The 22,484-nt window shown below is 41.1% G+C and overlaps 1 protein-coding gene across 2 annotated transcripts in view; it reads right to left on the minus strand.

Moving 5' to 3' along the window:
- The window catches only part of LOC126175225 (phospholipid-transporting ATPase ABCA1-like), a 455,526-nt gene that overhangs the window by 90,720 nt on the left and 342,322 nt on the right, over positions 1–22,484 (minus strand). For both annotated transcript variants that reach the window (XM_049921856.1, XM_049921857.1), the window contains exons 17-18: positions 19,332–19,787; positions 18,944–19,226 (exon numbers count right to left, since the gene is read on the minus strand). In XM_049921856.1, the coding sequence (XP_049777813.1) occupies positions 18,944–19,226; positions 19,332–19,787 (739 nt within the window). The remainder of the gene's footprint in view (positions 1–18,943; positions 19,227–19,331; positions 19,788–22,484) is intronic.

Here is a 22,484-nt window from a genome sequence, read left to right on the forward strand (position 1 = left end):
ACAATTTGGAGTCGTACTTCTGTGCATTGAATTGAGCTCATGAATGCTTAGAGACTACTGGAGGTTCACCACCAGCAAGAGATGATGGACTATGCTTCATCACTTGTGATGCCACCCACTCCAACTGAGGGCCCTCCCCACAGGCGCCACCCAGCCACAGCAAAGGCCACCTGGAAGGATGGCCATTGCCGGGAGTCCCAATGTGCCAGGGGGATGGGCATCTACCCCTTGGCATACGTGGGTAGTTAACGGCGCAGACATCAGTAGAGTGATCCCTGTGTGGTCAGGGGGCTACAACCAACAGGGTACATGGAGGCCCCACCACTGGCTACTGGCTACCATGCTGGATATCAACTGCAAAGAAGTCCACGGTCATCGTCGATGCAGAAAGCAACACTGCACAGTGCATGGTGAAAAACGCATCCAGGAAGTGTCTTCGGCCAAGAGATGGAGAATGAGCGGGACTGAAAAGTGATAACGAGAAAGTGGGCTAAAGATTTCAATGCACGATGGACACAATGCGCCATGTAAGGTGCCCTTCCCCAATTGGCTCATTCTTCTGGAAAATTTTGAAGACTGGAGGTCAAACGCTACAGGCGACTATCACATAAACACAAAAATGTGTGAAACTCCTTTTAGTCGCCTCTTACGACAGGCAGCAATACGCGGGGCCTATTCTTACCCCGAACCTACTGGGGAAGTCTGGGTGTGTTAGTGGAATAGAGGGCTCTGTCATATTGGAATGGGAACAGGGAAGGGGCTAGATGGGTGAAGACAATGACTAACGAAGGTTGAGACCAGAAGGGTTACTGGGATGTAGGCTATATTGCAGGCAGGGTTCCCACCAATGCAGGTCAGAAAATCTGGTGTTGGTGGGAAGGATCCATATGGCACAGGCTGTGAAGCAGTCACTGAAATGAAGAACGTTAGATTGGGCGGTGTGCTCAGAAACAGGGTGTTCCAGTTGTTTCTTTGTCACGGTTTATCAGTTGCCACTCATGCAAACAGACAGCTTGTTTGTTGCCATGCCCTCGTAGAATACAGCACAGTGGTTGCAGCTTAGCTTGTAGATCACATGACTGGTTTCACAGGTAGCCCTGCCTTTGATGCGATAGGTGATGTTTGTGACCAGAGTAGAGAAGGTGCTGGTGGGAGGATGTATGGGACAGGTCTTGTATCTAGCTGTATTACAGGGGTATGAGCCATGAGGCATGGTGTTGGGAGCAGGGGTTGTGTAGGGATGGACAGATACCATGTAGGTTTGGTGGATCATGAAATACCACTGTGGAGGGTGGGGGGAAGGGGGCTTGAAAGGATAGTGGGTTGGACATTTCTCATTTCAGGGCACAACAAGAGGAAGTCGAAACCCTGGTGGAGAATTCAGTTTGCTCCGGTCCTGGGTGGTACTGAGTTATGAGGGTAATGCTCCTCAGTGGCTTGACAGCTGGACTTTGGGAAGTGGTGGATGACTGAAAAGATAAGGCACAGAAGGTCTGTTTTTGTACAAAGTTGGGAGGGCAATTACAGTCTGTAAAGGTCTCAGTAACTGCTCACTTTGGCAAAAAATATTCTTGCCACGAAAGAATGTAATTAGAACCATGTGTGGGGTTCATACACATACATCTTGCAATTATTGCTTTAAGCAGTGGGAATATTAACCACAGCCTCACATTACATTTATTCATTTACAAAATTTATTATCAACACTCCATCGAAGTTTGAGACTAGCAGACATACTCACCAGTACAACACTAGAAGGAAAAATGATTTGAATTATCCTTTAATGAACCTAATTTATCACGGAATGGGGTAAAATGTGCAGCTATAAAACTCTGTGACAACTTACCCATGGAAATAAAATAGACAGACAGCAGAAGGGTTTTCATATTATACAAATGTTGTTTCTCCTAACAACTCTTACTATACCATACACATAAAATCATTTATCATGAATATGATCTGCAAAACAAGTACCTTCACTGCCCATTAGAAAAGCAAAACATCCACAAGACATGGTCGGTGGTCAGATGTCAATGTATTTGTGTACCTGTATACACCATCGGCGGGTATGAAAATGATTACATCTGCAATTCTCTGTAAGGAGTAGAATAATGGCCATCAGAATGCATTACTGTTGTTACAAGGCCTGAAAGGGATAAAGGGGCACAAACAGCATCAGTTGAGTGATCACTGTGAAGGAGGCAGATATGCTACATACTCGTGTGACAGCGTGTGGAGCCTCACTGTTGGTCTCCATTTGGATGGATCGTCAAATCACACAGTACCTAGATTTGTGGGCCATTTGAATGTCACAGTTGCCTGATGTTGGACTGCACTGCAATGTGAGGGTGAGCAGTCGTCGTCAAAATTGGTCAACCACTTTTGACCCCCACAAGAGATGATGTAACAAGCACACTGTAAACACTTCACAGCTGCACCTGTTAGCTGACAACAAGTATTGGGCTCCCTGCTACATTCTGTGTCATACCAAACAACTGGTCGAATACTAGCACCAGCTAGACTAAGAAATTACCGTCCCATGCATATGCTGCCATTAACACCACAACTGCATTTGAAAAATGTGATGCCAGAAAGATCCCCAGATTTCTACCCAATAGAAAATGGGTGGAACCAGCTTGGACATTGACTCTGTACCCAAGTTATCTAGGACCAGTTACAACAGCAGTCGGTCAGCTTGCCTCGGGAGGATACAATGGCCTTATGACACCATTCCTAACTAAATCAGTGCATGCATCTGGACCATAATGGGTGCAACATCATACTGACAAATGGGCTTATACTGCCAAGTTATTTGTAAGGCTGATTCAATTTTGTAATCACTGAAATAACCTCGCTTACCCTCTCAATCCCTGTAATTTCTTCCTCCCCATCTGGGTGCTTTGCCTTTTTTTTTTTTTTTTTTTTTTTTTTTTTGGTCCTGCAGAGTAATTAATTTTGTTGATGCAGAATCTCTTTTTGTGTGTTCACAAGAAAAGCAAAACTGTCAATGTATGCCAGAGTCTAATAGATGTATGAAAGCTTTAAGAATTAGCAGTTTTCCTAAGGAAAAGGAAGTGAGACTAAAGGTAGATGGAAAAGATAATGATCAATGGGGAATGGAGACTGAGGCAACAAAAGTAACTAACAATTACAGAACAAAATAGCATTAAAGGAAGACGATGTGACAGATAACCACAGTGTATCTTCCCACCATAGGCTGCAACCATTACTTTATGTTGGATAGTTGACAACTGTTTTCAACACTAACTGTTTCAACTAGTATATTCAACATAGCAGTGCATTACAGGAACTCTACAATATGGCATAAGATGAATGGTAATGAAAGAACTACAAGTAGATGCTGCTGTAGGCAAATGAGGAGGAGGATGGCACACTTTACAAGGCATATTAACTATGGTATGTATTCCTGGAAGATGGATGCTGCATCTTTTGAAAGGCAAATGAAAGCAAATAAGAAAATGAATATTCCGTCATCTTTCAGGTGAGCATTGCTGGATATTATTAATACTCATTGTGATATTTTGTCCAACTACCTTTCAGCCATTCTGAAGGTGAGTCCCTCGCAAGATTGTTAAATCACTTTACACGATACTGTGGAGTAACCATGCATGCACGAGAGAGAACACTGTTGGTAACAAGAGTGTCAGTCACAGATACAACTATATACATCTAAGAATAAAAGAAAGCAAGCACAGAGTCAGCAAATCCACAAGACTTATGAAGTATTTGGTTGATTCTTATAAACAGCATGTGTTGGAATGCCAGGCAATGAAGACTTATAGCAATGTTTCGTTTGAAAGTGCAGAAGTGAAATGAGTGGTTCTCATGATTGGTCAAGCTGGAAATCCTTGTCTCTGTAAAGCAGGTTGTCACCTAATTGCATTTCCAGAGCTTCCTTGATGAGGGAATCACAGCAAAGAGAGACTGTGGCCAATATCTTAACTTCCCCGTAATCCGTGGAATGGCCAATGGAAATACAATGTTCAGCCACTGCAGATTTATTGGGCTGTACAAGGTAGGCATATTGTTTGTGTTCAAAGCAACATCTGTTTAGAGTGTATTTTTTTATTTGCCCCATGTAGCTTTTACCATGCTCACACAAAATTCCACACACATCCATCTCACATAAAAACAGTCATTCTTCACAGATCACAGTAGATCACATTCACTTCATGTTTCAGTTATTATAAAACAGAAAACAACTAATTTCAGCAATACTACGAAAAGGACAGATTGCTACTCACCCTATAGCAGAGACATTGAGTTTCAGACAGGCACAACAAAAAGACTACTAAGCACATTAGCTTTCTGCCAGAAGGCCTTTGGCCGACACACACACACACACACACACACACCTGTGCCCCTACGTAGTGCAATCAGACACATACTGCTAGGGTTGCATTTCAACAGGTGGATGGGTGTAGCGGTTGTGTCGTTGGACTGGGTAGGTGGAGAAAGAGACAGGAAGCAGGAGGAGAGGTTGGGGATGGATACCAGTGGCCCTGAGGGAGCCAGCAGCAGGTGACAAACTGGTACCAAAGTCAGTGACGTGCAGCACACAATGAAGATGATGTGGAAAGATGGATTGGAATAGTGATAGGATACAGTGAGGGGAAACTGTTTGTTAGTTACAGGATGTGGGCACAGTGGGTTAGCGGAGGTTGGGGCTATGGGACTTATGGGAATGAAAGATGTTTTGCAAGGGTAACTCCCATCTGTTGTTGAGAAAAGCTGGTGTTGGATGGAAGGATCCACATGGCAAGGATGGTCAACTTCATTTGTGGCTACAGTTTGGCTGTGGCCAATCATTCTGATGGACAGCTTTTTGGTGCTCATGCCCACATGAAATGCTGTGAAGTGATTGCAATACAGCTTGTATATGACATGTCTGTTTTCACAGGTGGCCGTACCCTCTGATGAAACAGGGGGAGCCTGTGAGAGGACTGGATTAAGATGTGCTGGATGGGTCAGGCAGGTCTTGCGTCTGGGTCTTCCAAGGGATAGGACCCTTATGGCAAGGGATTGTATTTGGACATTGGGGGTGGAGGTGGGGAGGGAGGTGGCACTGGGGTGGCTCAGGCTGTGTGGGTGTCAGAGTATTACTTTAGGAGGTGGTTGAAAGGTTTAGGTGACAGAGGGGGGTAACATCCCTTTGCAGCTGATTACTGGGGATCGTGTGGGTTTAAGGGGGATCCACAGGAAATGGCTTGGAAAATCTGTCTGCAGACTAGTTTTACTGAGTAGTGTATGTTTCTGAAGGTCTTGGTGAAACCTAGAGCATACTGGGCAAGGAAATTATTGTCACTGCAAATATGCTATTCACAGTTGGCCAGGCTGTATGGGAACAATTTTTCGATGTGGAAGGAATGAAAGCTGTCAAGATGCAGGTACTGTTGGTGGTTAGTGGATGTAATGGAAGAATGAGGAAAGGGTGTTTTGGTCCTGAATTCACATCATGAAGAAAAGAAACCATCGGTGAATCTGAACCAGACAAGTGGTTTGGAGTTTTGGGAATCTGGGAAGGTTCCCGCATGATGGCCCACAAACAGGTTGGCTTAGGAGGGAGACATGCAGGTGCCCAATGCTGTGCCACGGATATTTTTGTATACCATCCCCTCAAAAGAGAAATAGTTGTGTGTAATAACATAATTGGTACAGAGTTAGCATCCCACTTAGTAAATGAATCAACTTCATTTACTTCCGGTACGATGGACGTAGAAGAATTATGGGCAAATTTTAAACACATTGTAAATCACGCATTGGACAAGTACGTGCTGAAAAAGTGGGTTACGGACGGAAAAGACCCACCGTGGTTTAACAGCACAATTTGGAGAATTCTCAGGAAGCAAAGGCAGTTGCACTCGCGGTACAAGAAAGATCAGGAGAATAAGGACAGGCAAAAGTTAGTAGAGATTCGGGCTGCTGTAAAAAGAGCGATATGCGAAGCATTCAACCACTACCACCGTCATACCTTAGCAAAAGATCTTGCTGAAAACCCAAGGAAATTCTGGTCTTACGTAAAATCGGTAAGTGGATCGAAGGCTTCCATCCAGTCACTCACTGATGAGTCTGGCCTGGCAATGGAAGACAGCAAAACGAACGATGAAATTTTAAATTTAGCATTTGAGAAAGCTTTCACGCGGGAGGATCGTACAAACATACCACCGTTTGAGTCTCATACAGATTCCCGTATGGAGGACATAGTGATAGACATCCCTGGGGTTGTGAAGCAACTGAATGGGTTGAAAATAAATAAATCGCCAGATCCTGATCGGATTCCAATTCAGTTTTACAGAAAGTACTCTACTGCATTGGCTCCTTACTTAGCTTGCATTTATATCTAATCTCTTGTCCAATGTAAAGTCCCAAGCAACTGGAAAAAATTGCAGGTGACGCCTGTATATAAGAAGGGTAGAAGGACAGATCCTCAAAATTACAGACCAATATCCTTAACATCGGTTTGTTGCAGGATTCTCAAACATATTCTCAGTTCCAATATAATGAATTTCCTTGAGACAGAGAAATTGCTGTCCATGCATCAGCACGGCTTTAGAAAGCATCGCTCCTGCGAAATGCAACTCGCCCTTTTTTCACATGATATCTTGCAAGCTATGGATGAAGGGTATCAGACGGATTCCATATTCCTTGACTTCCGGAAAGCATTTGACTCTGTGCCCCACTGCAGACTCCTAACTAAGGTACAAGCATATGGAATTGGTGCCCAAGTATGTGAGTGTCTCGAAGACTTCTTAAGTAACAGAACCCAGTATGTTGTCCTCAATGGTGAGCGTTCATCGAATGTGAGGATATCATCTGGAGTGCCCCAGGGAAGTGTGGTAGGTCCGCTGTTGTTTTCTATCTACATAAATGATCTTTTGTATAGGGTGGATAGAAATGTGCGCCTGTTTGCTGATGATGCTGTGGTGTATGGGAAGGTGTCGTCGTTGAGTGACTGTAGGAGGATACAAGATGACTTGGCCAGGATTTGTGATTGGGATAAAGAATGGCAGCTAACTCTAAATATAGATAAATGTAAATTAATGCAGATGAATAGGAAAAAGAATCCCGTAATGTTTGAATACTCCATTAGTAGTGTAGCGATTGATACAGTCACGTCGATTAAGAATTTGGGCGTAATATTGCAGAGCGATATGAAGTGGGACAAGCATGTAATGGCAGTTGTTGGGAAGGCGGATAGTCGTCTTCGGTTCATTGGTAGAATTTTGGGAAGACGTGGTTCATCTGTAAAGCAGACCACTTATAAAACATTAATACGACCTATTCTTGAGTACTACTCGAGTGTTTGGGATCCCTATCAGGTCGGATTGAGGAAGGACATAGAAGCAATTCAGAGGCGAGTTGCTAGATTTGTTACTGGTAGGTTTGATCATCACACCAGTGTTACAGAAATGCTTCATGAACTCGGGTGGGAGTCTCTAGAGGATAGGAGGCGTTATTTTCGTGCATCGCTATTGAGAAAATTTAGAGAACCAGCATTTGAGGCTGACTGCAGTACAATTTTACTGCTGCCAACTTACATTTCGTGGAAAGACCACAAAGATAAGATAAGAGACATTAGGGCTCATACAGAGGCATATAGGCAGTCATTTTTCCCTCGTTCTGTTGGGAGTGGAACAGGGAGAGAAGATGCTAGTTGTGGTACGAGGTACCCTCCACCATGCACCGTATGGTGGATTGCGAAGTATGTATGTAGATGTAGATGTAGAGTGTGAGGTATGATATGGTGGGTTTGGAATCTGAAGGACTTGGAAAATTAAGTGATCAATAGTGGCAAGTGATGATGGTGTACAAGGAGGTGACTTCAACAGTGACAAGTAGGGATTCAGGTGGTTCATACCACCATCCAACTACATCCCTTCCCCGCCTACCCCCTCCCACCAAACCACCACCTGACCAGTTTCCAAGAGTTTCTTATCTATAACTTGAACTCATCATGTTTCCCTAGGACCAGAACACACACCTCACAACAGAAGAAAGGACAGACATTCACAACCTTCAAAGAGAATCCAATTCCATCATTCTTCCAGCAGACAAAGGCTCCATCATTGTCATGCTGAATCTCAGTGACTACCTGACAGAAGAATTCCGTCAGCTGTCTCACTCCTCAAACTACGAACTACGTCACAGTAATCTCATTCTAGAGGCCCATCACAGACTATCTCATCCGAGTCAATCTCCTTTCTCGTCCCTATAACACCCTCCCTTCCGCCCTCCGCTCACACCCCTACACGCTTCCCAAACATCACAAACCCAACAATCCAGCATGCCCCATTATAGCTCGTTATTGTGCTCTCAATGAAAGAATTTTCACCCTTATTGACCAACCTCTACAATCACCAACCTGAAGCCTTCCCTCTTAACATCAAAGACACTAATCACTTCCTTCACTGTTCTAAACGATCCCCACCTCATTACCACCTAGAACCCTACTCAACACTGTTGATGCAGTGACAGCTGTCACCCCTTCCACACAAAAAAATGTTCCCATACAACCTGGCCAACCGTGAATGGAGTATCTCCAGTGACAATAATTCCCTTGTCCAGATTTCACCAAGACCTTCACAGCTGCTCCATATACACCAACACCCCTCATGTCTATGGCCTTGTAGCTACTGGACACTACCTCTTTCAACATCCTTTCAATTCCAAAAATCGGCAGCACAGCCTTGGGCGTCCACCTGGCACCCTCCTAAGCCAACCTGTTTGTGTGCCATCTACAGGAAACCTTTCTAGCCTCCCAAAACCCCACAACCCTCTGCCGGTTCAGGTTCACCGATGATATCTTCACCATCTGGACTCAGGGCCACAACACACTATCCTCATTCTTCCACAGCTTCAACTAATTCTCTCCCATCTTATAGAGACAGTGCTATCAGCAGTACTCACAACAAATCTGTCAAGACTTCCAGCTACTTTAATAAGTTGTTCTGTTCTGTTTTTGCCTTTTCCTGCATTGGGCACCAGAATATTTTCTTAATGGAATTATGGGCGTGAGAAATTCTGAAAAAGTATTAAAAATTGTAGCAAACTGAATATCAATAACTAATAAACAAACACAATTAAGAGGTAACAGGTGTAGAAACTTTTTAGTTGACATAGTGGCACTAGTGAAGGGAAGAAAGCAACCGAGGCTACAATAGCTGATGGTACAAATGTACAAGTTAGGACAGGAATGGCAAACAAGACAGGACATGCACAATATGTCTTGAGTCAACTACAAATCACTGTTATGAGGAACTATGATTGGGTTATTCATGCTACCACAGCTACTTCTTTAGATCATTTATTTTTCTCATCTACATGAAATTACAAAAAGTTGTTGTTTCTTAACAAATATTTCAATGGGCAAATTAATAAAAATGCAGTACATTATTTCCAAAAAGTAGTAAATTATGAACAAAAAGACTTGACTGGGGCACCCAAGATACTCCCTCTCAGGTGTGCAATGTGTTTTCTATGGGGAACTTGCTAAAACTATTTTGGGAACATCAGCTTTTTTATTGGCACGCCATGGCAATAACAAAGCTGATGTCCTACAATTCAAAAACATTTTAACAGGATCTTCCATCAGTTCTTGGTAGAACAATATTACTTCCCACATTGTCTGTTCCTACATATTCCCATGTTCCTGTATTCTTTAAGTTCTTTTCTTTTATTGAAGTTGTCTGTGAAATCCATATAGACTGTAGTTTCAATTGTTAAGGCTTTCTTTTAACTGGTACTTGTATTACTGTCCATGTTTAACACCTCTCGTAGTTGTCTCATCAAATATTGTTCGAATTTTACTTGGTTCATTTATTTAATGCAAACCGTTACATAGCCACAGTTCTGTATATATTGTTAATGTCAAAATGCAGCACCACCACACTCTCAAAGATCGCATTACGTTCCCTCAAACGCCTCCATTTTCCTGCATTTATTTATTTCTGTTTGTCTTATTGATATTGCTTAAGTTTCTTATGTATTCTGAAGCTGCACTGATAATTGTTTCTTCTTTTAATTGGTTTATGTATCACTCTTCATGTTTTATACCTCCTGATGTAGCTTTGTCAAGTATTAATTTTATTTTGTTTTATTAGTTTTCTTTATTAATAGAAACTTAATGTAGGCATGCTGTTCCTATTTTGTGTTAAGGTTTTCCTGTCTACTCCATTTTTATTTGTTTAAAGATCAATTTTTTATTTTTTCATTGCATTACCACCACACTGGCAAAGATGTTACTTACTGTATGTTTCTGCTTCAGTCTAGATGTGTTACTTCTCTTACAATGTTGTTTGCAAACATTGTAACTTCTTTGGAGACAATACTCAGTAAATGTCTGAAGACGGCCTTGTAAGCCAAAAACCAGCGAACACAATAAAAATTAATACTGTAGATTTCAAAAACACATTTGTCAATAAATGAACTTTCTTATTCACCACTCTACAATACAGAAATGTTATTTACGAATGCATTTTTATTTAAGGACTACTTTATTCTGATGTATATTCAGTATATACAACAACAGAGTCATGAAAGAAGATAGAGCACTAGTTTTTCACATGCACCATGAGGAGAAGCAGGCCACTCCAACCACCTGAATACCTCCTGACCTGCCTTTTCGAGGATGGGATGAATCCCACTCCCATGACCGAAAATGTAAAATACTAATTATTGAAAAAAAAATTAACGTAGGACACCAGTTATGACATGGACTATATGCAACTTGCAGGCAATGACACAGATGGCTTGAGGGTTGAGGAACGGCAAAGGGAAACAACAGGAACATAACTGAGCTTCACGACGTAGGTATTATACTGATCTATGTTTTGCAAGTTTTGGTACAGAGGAGCATCAAATTCATTAAAACCATATTCCTAAATCACAATATCATCCACTGGTCTCGGAGTTTTTCCATCTCTGGAAACAACTGCGTTATTTCGAGAAGATGATTTATTTATTTTTTATTTTGTGGGAGACAAATTGAGATGCTTTGAAGAGTCTGATATTACCTTTGAGTATATGGTTGCAATGCCCCAAAATTATGATATTCATAGCAATAAGAAATGTGACATTTATTTACATCTTTAGAGGTTCCAGTTGACAATGCTTTCCCAGAATGACAAATTGGAACATAATACTTATGGAAAGATATTAGAAATTGCATGAAACTGCCTTTTTGCTGTTGAAATCACCAAATGTGGAGAAGCGATGATGCATACAATGAGAAATGCAAGGCAAAGGATATGGATTGACATCTTAGAAGAACTAGACATGACCCACAGCAGCAAAATCTCTTGAATCTAATAAAGTAGATAATAGAAAACGAAGACCTATCAAACTGCACCACAATAATAATAGACCAGACTGACACCACTTTATGCTTAGAGAGAATGTCAATGGGAAACCAGCTGGGCCAAAAATATTATGTGGGCCAAAGAAGACAAGAGAGAGATTCACTACCTGTTTCTTCTTAAAATTTAAACGTGACATCAATATTTTTTTTTTAACTGAAGTCAATTATTGGCTAGAAAATGAAATTGTTAAAAGTGGAACATGTGAGCTACAGAATGAAGATGCTTCTGTTTCAACAGATAATACTGGCAGATCATTTTCTATGGATTGGTTTTATATGAAGTCAGAAAACTGCAGAGAGTTTTAAGGACATGATGTTGCACTTCTGTGAAATGTGCTATATATTGCTTTTCTCAGATGCTTTTTAAAAAATAAAATAAAGGATGAAGTTTTTTGTACAGCTACACAGTTTTAAAACAGGAAAAAAGCTTAACCCCAGAGTATTAGATCATGAAAAAAGTTGTCATCTTGTATAAGTATTTGCACCTACAGAAATATGAAACAATCAATGAGGCTGTTTAATCAGAACAACATTAAATCATTTGAGAAATAGAAAGCTGTATCAATAAGAATTCCTGATAGTTTATTGCATTTAGCTAAACAATCCTTACCCTTGCATGGTCACTCAGATGAGTTCCTGGAAATGATAACTATGGAAATTTCCTTGAAACTTTCAACTTACTTGCCAAATTTGATTCAGTTGTGAATCATTATCTTCACTAAGTTTAGCAACCAGACAACTATGTTGTGCCTTGTCTTTCTCTATGAAGCCAAAATGAATTCATCAAACGTCTCTGTGATCATGTCACAGCCGAGATTTTTAAGAAAATTTTTAAGGCTAAGTATTACACCAGATATACTGCATAAGGACCAAATGTCTCAAGTAATTCATTATCAACATAATGAAGGTTCAGAAGTCTTAGCAGAAGAATACTTTATTGACCTCATTGTATCACATGGGAAATCTGTTGGTGCAACTGCAGAACATATTTGTAACAAGTTACAAGAAGATGGTCTGAAACTGGAGTACTAATATGGACAAGGATATGATAATACTGTGACCATGACTGGACACATTAATGGTACTTGGAGATGTATGTGGGACATAAACTCCAGAGCAGCGTTTGTGCCATGTAGCAGTCACCGACTCAACCTTACTGGATTACATGCAGTTACTGCTGAAACAAAATCTGTGACCTTTTTTTTTATTTTTTGACAGTGTGCAAAATCTGCACATTTTTCTGAACCTTTACACATACATGAGATGCTCTTAAACAACATGTTCCAATTAACATCCTGTGACACAAGATGGAGTTCAAAGTATAAATCTGTACATTTGCTTGCTGAACACAGTGAAAGTGTAATAGAAGCTTTGTAAGCCTTTAGTGATGGATCAGAAGAAACCAGAAATCAAGAGAGATGCAGGCAGTTTGTTGGTTTGCATTACGACCCATCCTTTCTTCAAATTCCTTTATTTTTGGAGCCAGTACTTACCGAATTGAATGATGCTCAGATATACCTACAACAAAGAGGACTTGGTCTTGATTGATGTGTTCAAAAGCCGAAAGTACTGACTATTTCGTGAGGAGACGCATGATTCTCTAGGCACAAAGATGCTGAGAGCTGTGAAGATACATAATGTATTTGATTTTTTTAACAGAAAGAAGAATCAGAAGATGAAAGACAATGTCTGGTGAGAAAAGTATCTACTCTAGCTTCAATTTCATTCTGGAGACCCATTGGGAACAGCTTGAGACACTAAATAAGCTAAAATCAGTATTTAAAAAAAAACTTATCTTGCAGATAATTTACTTCATTAGTTATTTGCCTTCCATCAAATTCAAATACTACCGGCTGCAGAAAAAGTAGTAGTCATTGTTCGATACATTCAGCATTTGTATGAAAAATACTCTGAATTGAATGATTCAGTTATGATTACTGTAGTACACAATGCACACTATGTTAGATGGAGAGAATACTGTTGCATGGACTATTTTAGAATTATTAAGCATGATAATTAAGGGAAGATGCAAGAAAGTTTAATCAAACTCAAGACTGTTGAGACACTCAATTTTTTTTTTTCTATCACTGTGTCAAATGCTACTTGTGAAAGAGGTTTTTCCACTATGAGCCAGGAATAGCTAACTCACCTTGCAATTTTATGAAGAGAAAGAAACACAAATGTAAATTTTAACCATATAATTGAACAATCTGCAAGAATAAACTCCAGAAGGTATTAAATAAATGGAATTTATATACACTGCAAAGTAAAATCAAACAATGGAACATCCAGGATGAAATAATGACAATATTATGAAAAGGATAGTCTGCTACTCACCATTTAGTGGAGATATTTAGTAGCAAATAGACACTACTGCTAAATAAGTAAGCTTTCGGCCAGAAGGTCTTCTTCTGAATTAGGCAGGGACAAGACGGAGAGAGATTAGGGCAGCTAAGTGCAGTCGGGAGTCCCTACCATACAGCCTAGCCACCCGTGATTTTTACATTTGTAGTTATGGGCAGGCCCTCTCAAAATATACCACGGATCCCACTGTGGCCTTCAAAGACAGTGATTACCTAACCCAGCCTTGTACAGAAAAAAAATCTGCGGTGCCTTACACTATGTGATCAAAAATATCCGGACACCCTCAAAAACGTACTTTTTCATAATTAGGTGCATTGTGCTGCTACCTACTACCATGTACTCCATATCAGTGATCTCAGTAGTCATTAGACATCTTGAGAGACCAGAATGTGGTGCTCCGCAGAACTCACAGACTTCGAACATGGTCAGGTGATTGGGTGTTGCTTGTTTCCTATGCCAGTAGGCGAGATTTCCTTACTCCTAAATATCCCTAGGTCCACTGTCTCTGATGTGATAGTGAAGTGGAAACACGAACAGACACGTACAGCACAAAAGCGTCTACATCTACAAGGTTACTTTGCAATTTACACTTAAGTGCCTGGCAGAGGGTTCATTGAACCATTTTCATACTACTTCTCCACAATTCCACTCCTGAGTGGTGCGTGGGAAAAAGGAACACCTGAATCTTTCCATTTGAGCTCTGATTTCTTTTATTATGATGGTCATTTCTCCCTACGTAGGTGGGTGTCAACAAAATATTTTCGCATTCAGAAGAGTAAATAGGCGATTGAAATTTCATTAATAGACCTTACCGCAAAGAAAACCAACTTTGTTTCAGTGACTGCCACTCCAATTCGCGTATCATATCAGCTACACACTCACACCTATTGCATGATAACATGAAACAAGCTGTCCTCCTTTGCACTTTCTCGATGTCCTCCGTCAAACCTACCTGGTAAGGATTCCATAGCGCGCAGCAATATTCCAGCAGAGGATGGACAAGTGTAATGTAGGCTGCCTCTTTAGTGGGTGTGTCACATCTTCTAAGAGTTCTGCCAACAAAGCGCTGTCTTTGTTTCGCCTTCCCCACAGTATTATCTACGTGGTCTTTCCAATTTAAGTTGTGTGTAATAGTAATTCCTAGGTATTTTAATCAAACTGACAGCCCTTAGTTTGTGCAATTTATCATATATCCAAAATTTATCGGATTTATTTTATTACCTATGTGGATGACCTCACATTTTTCTTTGTTTAGTGCCAATTGCCACTTTTCACACCATACAGAAATTCTCTCTAGATCATTTTGTAATTGGAATTGATCATCTGATGATTTTACTAGACGGTAAATTACAGCGTCATCTGCAAACAATCTAAGGGGGCTGCTCAGATTATCACTTAGATCATTTATGTAAATCAGGAACAGCAGAGGGCCTATGACACTACCTTGCGGAACATCAGATATCACTTCTGTTCTACTTGATAATTTACCATCTATCACTACGAACTGTGACCTCTCTGAGAGGAAATCACGAATCCAGTCACACAACTGAGACGATACCCCATGTGCATGCAATTTGATTAATAATCGCTTTTGAGGAATGGTATCAAAAGCCTTCTGGAAATCTAGGAATATGGAATCGATCTGAGATCCCTTGTCGACAGAACTCATTACTTCATAGGAATAATATTTTCTGAATCCATGTTGGTTGTGTATCAATAATTCATTTTCTTCAAGGTGATTCATAATGTTTGAGTACAGTACATGCCCCAAAATCCTACTGCAAATTGAAGTCAGTGATATGGGTTTGTTGACTGACAGAGACCGCTGATAGTTGAAGATGGTCGTAATGCGTAATAGGCAGACATCTATCCAGACCATCAAACACAAATTCCAAATTGCCTCAGGACCCACTGCAAGTACTACAACAATTATGTGGGAGATGGGAAAACTTGGATTTCATGATCAAGTGGCTGCTCATAAGCCACACATCACGCCGGTAAATGCCAAATGATGCCTCGCTTGGTGTAAGGAGTGTAAACATTGGACAATTGAACAGTGGACAAACATTGTGTGGAGTGACGAATCACAGTACACAGTGTGGCGATCCAATGGCAGGGCGTGGGTATGGCCAATGCCTGATGAATGTTATCTGCCAGTGTGTGTAGTGCCAACAGTAAAATTCGGAGGCAGTGGTGTTATGGTGTGGTCATGTTTTTCATGGAGGGGCCTTGCACCCCTTGTTGTTTTGTGTGGCACTATCACAGTACAGGCCTACATTGATGTTTTAAGCACCTTCTTGCTTCCCACTGTTGAAGAGCAATTCGGGGATGGTGATTCCATCTTTCAACATGATTGAGCACCTGTTCATAATGCACGGCCTGTGGCAGAGTCGTTACGTGACAATAACATCCTTGTAATGGACTGGCCTGCACAGAGTCCTGTGCTGAATCCTATAGAACACTTCTGGGCATTCTGGAATGCCGACTTCATACCAGGCCTCACCGACCGACATTGATACCTCTCCTCAGTGCAGCACTCTGTGAAGAATGGGCTGCCATTCCCCAAGAAACCTTACTCATCTGATTGGACATATTACTGCGAGAGTCACAGCTATTGTCAAGGCTATGGGTGGGCCAACACCATACTGAATTCCAGCATTAACGATGGAGGGCACCACAAACGTGTAAGACATTTTCACCAGGTGTCCAGACACTTCTGATCACATGGTGTCTCTCTCCACTCACCCATCACCTCCCAATGTTCCATCATCTGGCCACAGAGGAGCATTCCCCTCATGATTTGGTACCACTCAGGAATGGAGAAACAATCATATTTTCCACTGGGGTTTTGACTACCCTCTCACCATGTCCTGAAATTAAGAATGCCCTACCTACTATCTTTCCCATCGCTCCCACGGTGGTACTCCACGGCCCACTGAACCTACACGATATAGTCGCCTATCCCTACAAAACCCCTGCCCCTAACACCATGCCTAATGGCTCATATCCCTGTCATGGACCCAGATGCAGATCCCCCACAATAACCTACTCCGTTCCGATCATAAGTGTCGCCCATCCCATCAAAGACAGGGCTACTATCTATGAACTCAGTCATGTGATCTATAAGCTAAGCTGCAACCACTGTGCTGTGTTCTAAATGGGCATGACAACCAACAAGCTGCCTGTCTGCATGAATGGCCACCAACAACCCGTGGCCTGGAAACAGCTGGGCCACCCAGTTCCTGAGTACACGGCCCAACATAAGGTTCTTCATTTCAATGACTGCTTCACAGCCTGTGCCATCTGGATCTTTCCTATGAACACCAGCTTTTATGAATTGCCCAAGTGGCAACTTGTCCTGCAATATATTCATTCTCGTAACCCTCTTGGCCTCAACCTTCATTAGTGTTGTCCTTCACCCACGTATCCCCGTCCCCGTTTCCACTCCAGCACTACACAGTTTTCTATTTCACCAATGCATCCATAGTCTTTTTACTTCCTCCCAACCTATGGCAAGCCTCCTGACAGCACCTAGCTGCCCTGTCGACATCTTGTCCCCATAAGCTCCCACAAACAGCACTTTACAGTTCCCCAACCCTACTCTGTTCTCTCTCTCTCTCTCTCTCTCTCTCTCTCTCTCTCTCTCTCTCTCTCTCTCTCTCTCTCTCTCTCCCTCCCTCCCTGCCCCAGCCACCTTCTCCCCCCCCCCCCCCCCCCAATCACCCAGATTATTCCTCATATCAAGTACAGATGCTCGCTGTCTGTCCTCTGCAGGCAGCAAAAGTGATCATGTGAGGGGGAGTTGTGTTTGCTTAACATATGTCTGTGTATGTTGTCCAATTTAGAAGAAGGCCGTTTGGTCGAAAGCTTACTTGTTTAGCAGTCTTTTACTTGTGCCCATCTCTGACTTATCTCCACTATGTACTGAAATGTTTAATACTCAATATTTTCTGTCGACCTATTTTGTTACAATTGTATTGGTACGTACTAACTGTTACAGTTTCAAAGTAATTTGATTTTCTGATTATAATTGTAGGAATTGAAAATGAATCATTCTCAAATTTGGATTTGTAACAGCTTACGAGGGGGTTGTAACAGCTTACGAGGGGGCACAATATCTTAAATTTATACTGGAACTCAAACCCCCATGGTAAACCAGTGACTCTATAGTTGTAGTCATGAACAATGGCAGTCAAGTTTAGAAGAGTTCTGCGCATCTACATCATGCATACTCTGACAACCAATAAACGTTTGTTAGTATTATCAGCAGTCTGCTGCAAATGTCATAGCCAATGTGACCATTACACATGATTGCAGTGAGTTATTTTTATTCCATCTGTCGTGAGTTGTCAAGGGTGGTGATGGTGGTAAGTAAGAAATTCTGCACAAGCAAGTGAGACACATAATTTGCAGCACACACACTTTCTGTAAGTGCAGAGTATGTATATGCGCTTACTGCAACTGTCGCTTGGAACCGGCAACAATGCAATCCCCGTCTATGTCTCGAGCTGCGTGAACTGCAATCATTTACAGATTGGACTATAAACATTATTTAACTTCTTAGATACATAAAACAAAAATACTGATGTACTACTCCCATTTTTCCTTCATTTTTAAATACTGTCTGTTTCGCTCAGAATCTAGGAAAAAGGCAAAACAAATTATATTGTGTATTCGTAAAGTGATAAACACAAATATAAAATATTATGCAACACTAGGCACTCTTGATATTCTGTAACCCATCTTCATAGCAAATTTTTGGAATATATTACTTCATTTCTAAGTGACAACAGTAGCAGCAGTGTCAGCAACAGCACCAGTAGTAGTAAAACTGAATAGACTAGGATATATGCAGAAATTTAAAAGTTGTTTCTTTCCCCATCCATCAGCTGTGAAAGGGAGAGGAAAGGAAGAGAGGGAGGATGGGGCAAAAAATAATACTGCTTTCAGTACTCTTTGCCATATAATGTATGGCACTCCAGGCAATGTGACTGCAAGTGTAGATGTGGGGCAAACTGAACACCGACTTCGAATTCCTCAGACGTAAAAGCCAAATAAACATATCTCAGTCACAAGTTCTAGAAGTCAGAACTAAGTCTAAAACTGACAATAGCTTTTAGTCCAGATAGACTAAAAACAATGTGAATAACATAGTGTAGTATAGGATTTCCCAAAACACAAAATGCTTAAAACCATACTTACATAACACCTCTGGTTTAGTGAAAAATCCATGGTGATCACACACGATAATACAGGCAAGTAGCATAATGATTACAACTGTAAAACACACAAAATCCCACAGAAAGTGGGATAGCCAGTATGTTATAGGATTCACTCCAGCCATAAATTTTATTTGTTTTGACTTCGCTACTCTTTCTAACAAGGGAAGCGTAACAAAGTTGGATACCACATACAAGACAGCAAGAGGTGTTAATACCACCCAAAGCAGACCAATTATTTCAACTGGAACAGTCTCTTGTGGCTCCTGCAAAATGATAAAAATAAATTAAAAAAGCATTTATTACACTTCATAACTTTTAATGCATAACATAATTACATTCAATGAGATAAGAGAATGGAATTTACTCACCTTTGTCTTAAACGGATGATAAGAGAAAACAATAGAAAACTTATTGTTGAAGAATTTCAACATAGCATTGCTCATGATATTTACTGATATTGGAAAACCATGCAATGCTACATTTGAATACAATGCATTTGCCTGTACAATATTACTATCACATTTAAATTCTGCAGCAACAATTATTTTCTCTCTAAACTTTGCAATATTTGAAACACCTTGTTGGAGAAGTACATCTCCTATGTCATTAGAACTGCTGATAACAGTCAATGTTGACTCTGTAGATTCAATTTCTTTCTCATAAGACTGTATTAAATCCTCACTGCACAATCCAGGCTGTAAAAACACTTCGGTTCTTCCATAATCGTTCAACGAAAACACATGTGCAGGGATCTCTTTATCAATAACCATGTATTTGAGTGACAGAATTACTGCGTAACTTACAAATCCTATTGCCAATAGTACCTGAAAATTAACCAAATGAAATCAATAAGACAATACAGAGTATGGCATTACAAAAAAGGAAGAAAACATAAGCAAATGCGCGAATAGAATTTTTCATGTTTGAACAACTTAAGAGACTGAAGTAGGGTAACGTCTTCAACAACCACTGATATTTTTACAGGTGAACACCCTGTCATTTTCAAGGCACAAACGTAATGAGAGAGTGCTGTGCTGGGAAATTTAAATCCTCAGTATGTGTGGCTACACCCACCAAAACCATAATATGGCATATGCAGAAAGACAACACACACACACAGTAAACACATAGTGCCACCACATAAACTAAGTCAGAAGTATCTATAGTGAACATTAATTACCAGCAGGTGAACGACCAGCATTAACTTTGTCCTTACATTGTATGACCTGCAAAAGAAAGAGCAGGATTCCAAGTATAATTTAAAGAAAAATCTCCATCTCTATTTATAAGGTCACTGCTAATTTAATCTCAACTGGTTCTTAATAATACTATCAGAACAGTTTGAAGTGAACACCAGAGTTTGTGTGGTGTTATATTGCATAAGATGAGCAGTAAAAGGGCAACATTCTGCAATAGCAGATTTGGGAATCTTTGTAAGCATGTGTGATGCTTGTGGTCTGGTCTTCGATGTTCCCGATGTTCTGCCCAACTGCATGGTAGACACTTGCCTTAGAGAAACTAAGAACATGCTTTATACAACCCAAATTGGATTTAATATTAGATGGTAATCAAACACTCAACACAATGCTTCCACTGAATACAACAAATCTCTTTTTAATTCTACCTGCCTAAGACATAGCCCCACCTACTGAAGACTTAAATTTCCCAGGCCCAATGGCCATAGATTTTGGTTCCACATTGTTACTTTTATCATTCCCGATTCCCAGTTGGTCGAAAGAGCAGTGTGAGTCATCTGTCACTCACTATAAACTATCTGATGAGAAGTGACTCTGAGATGTGCTAACTCAGTTGATTAACTTTCCCGGTCTGAGATACACTATGTGATCAGAAGTATCTGGACACCCCCCAAAAACATACGTTTTTCATATTAAGTGCATTGTGCTGCCACCTACTACCAGGTACTCCATATCAGTGATCTCAGTAGTCATTAGGCAACATGAGAGATCAAAATGGGGCACTCCGCGGAACTCACGGACTTCAGACGTGGTCAGGGGATTGGGTGTCACTTGTGTCATATGTCTGTACACGATGTTTCCACACTCCTAAACATCCCTAGGTCCACTGAAAGGACACATACAGCACAAAAGCGTACAGACCAACCTCGTCTGTTGACTGACAGCGACCGCCAAAAGTTGAAGAGGATCGTAATGTGCAATACGCAGCCATCTATCCAGACTATCACACAGGAATTCCAAACTGCCTCAGGACCCACCGCAAGTACTATGACAGTTAGGTGAGAGGTGAGAAAACATGGATTTCATGGTCGAGCGGCTGCTCGTAAGCCACACATCATGCCAGTGAATGCCAAATGATGCCTCCCTTGGTGTAAAGTGCATAAACATTGGATGACTGAACAGTGGAAAAATGTTGTGAGGAGTGACGAATCTTGGTACACAATGTGGTGATCCAATGGTAGGATGTGGGTATGGCGAATGCCTGGTGAACGTCATCTGCCAGCGTTTGTAGTGCCAACAGGGAAATTGGGAGGCGATGGTGTTACGGTGTGGTCACGTTTTTCTTGGAGGGGGGCTTGCACCCCTTGTAGTTTTGCGTGGCACTATTAGAGCACAGGCCTAAATTGATGTTTTAAGCACCTTCTTGCTTCCCACTGTTGCAGAGAAATTCAGGGATGGCAATTGCATCTTTCAACATGATCGAGCACCTGATCATAATGTACAGCCTGTGGCGGAGTGGTTACACGATCAGAACATCCCTGTAATGGACTGGCCTGCACAGAGTCCTGACCTGAATCCTATTGAACACCTTTGGGATGTTTTGGAATGCCAACTTCATGCCAAGCCTCTCCTCAGTGCAGCACTCTGTGAAGAATGGGCTGCCATTTCACAAGAAATCTTCCAGCACCTGACTGTACGTATGCCTGCGAGAGTGGAAACTGTCATCAAGGCTAAGGGTGGGCCAACACCATATTGAATTCCCGCATTACCAATGGAGTGCACCACAAACTTGTAAGTCATTTTCAGCCCAGTGTCCGAATACTTTGGATCACACAGTGTAAGGTGGGCCCTATGAACTGAGATATGAAATATCCCTTCCTGCTATTCCAAACCGTCTTATTGACCAGACAACTATATGCTGCTGTGGGAAAGATGTGTTACAGACACAGTTTGTATCTTTTTACCAGGTGTCTATGAACAAATTCCCTGCTAGATAAAAGATATAGCCAGCTCATTCTGCCCAACTGAATGTGTAAAATTTTACATCATTTCCCTCCTATGCTATCACTGACTTCTTGTTAACTGAGTATGTGTTGAACCACAGAACACCCTTTCCCAGTTAAAGATGATGAAGGCTTCGAATATAATTTGTAAAACAAGAGTCTAAATTATGCCCCAGGATAGTAAAAATATGTTAGTTTTATTTCGCACCTTAGGCAAAAAAAAAAAAAAAAAAAAAAAAAGAAAGAAAGACCTTCTCGAATAAACTGTGAACAGAAAACATTACATTAATGTAATAGGTTAAATAAAGGAAATGCAAGATGC

This window comes from Schistocerca cancellata, chromosome 3, assembly GCF_023864275.1.
Source record: "Schistocerca cancellata isolate TAMUIC-IGC-003103 chromosome 3, iqSchCanc2.1, whole genome shotgun sequence".
NCBI lineage: Eukaryota > Metazoa > Arthropoda > Insecta > Orthoptera > Acrididae > Schistocerca > Schistocerca cancellata.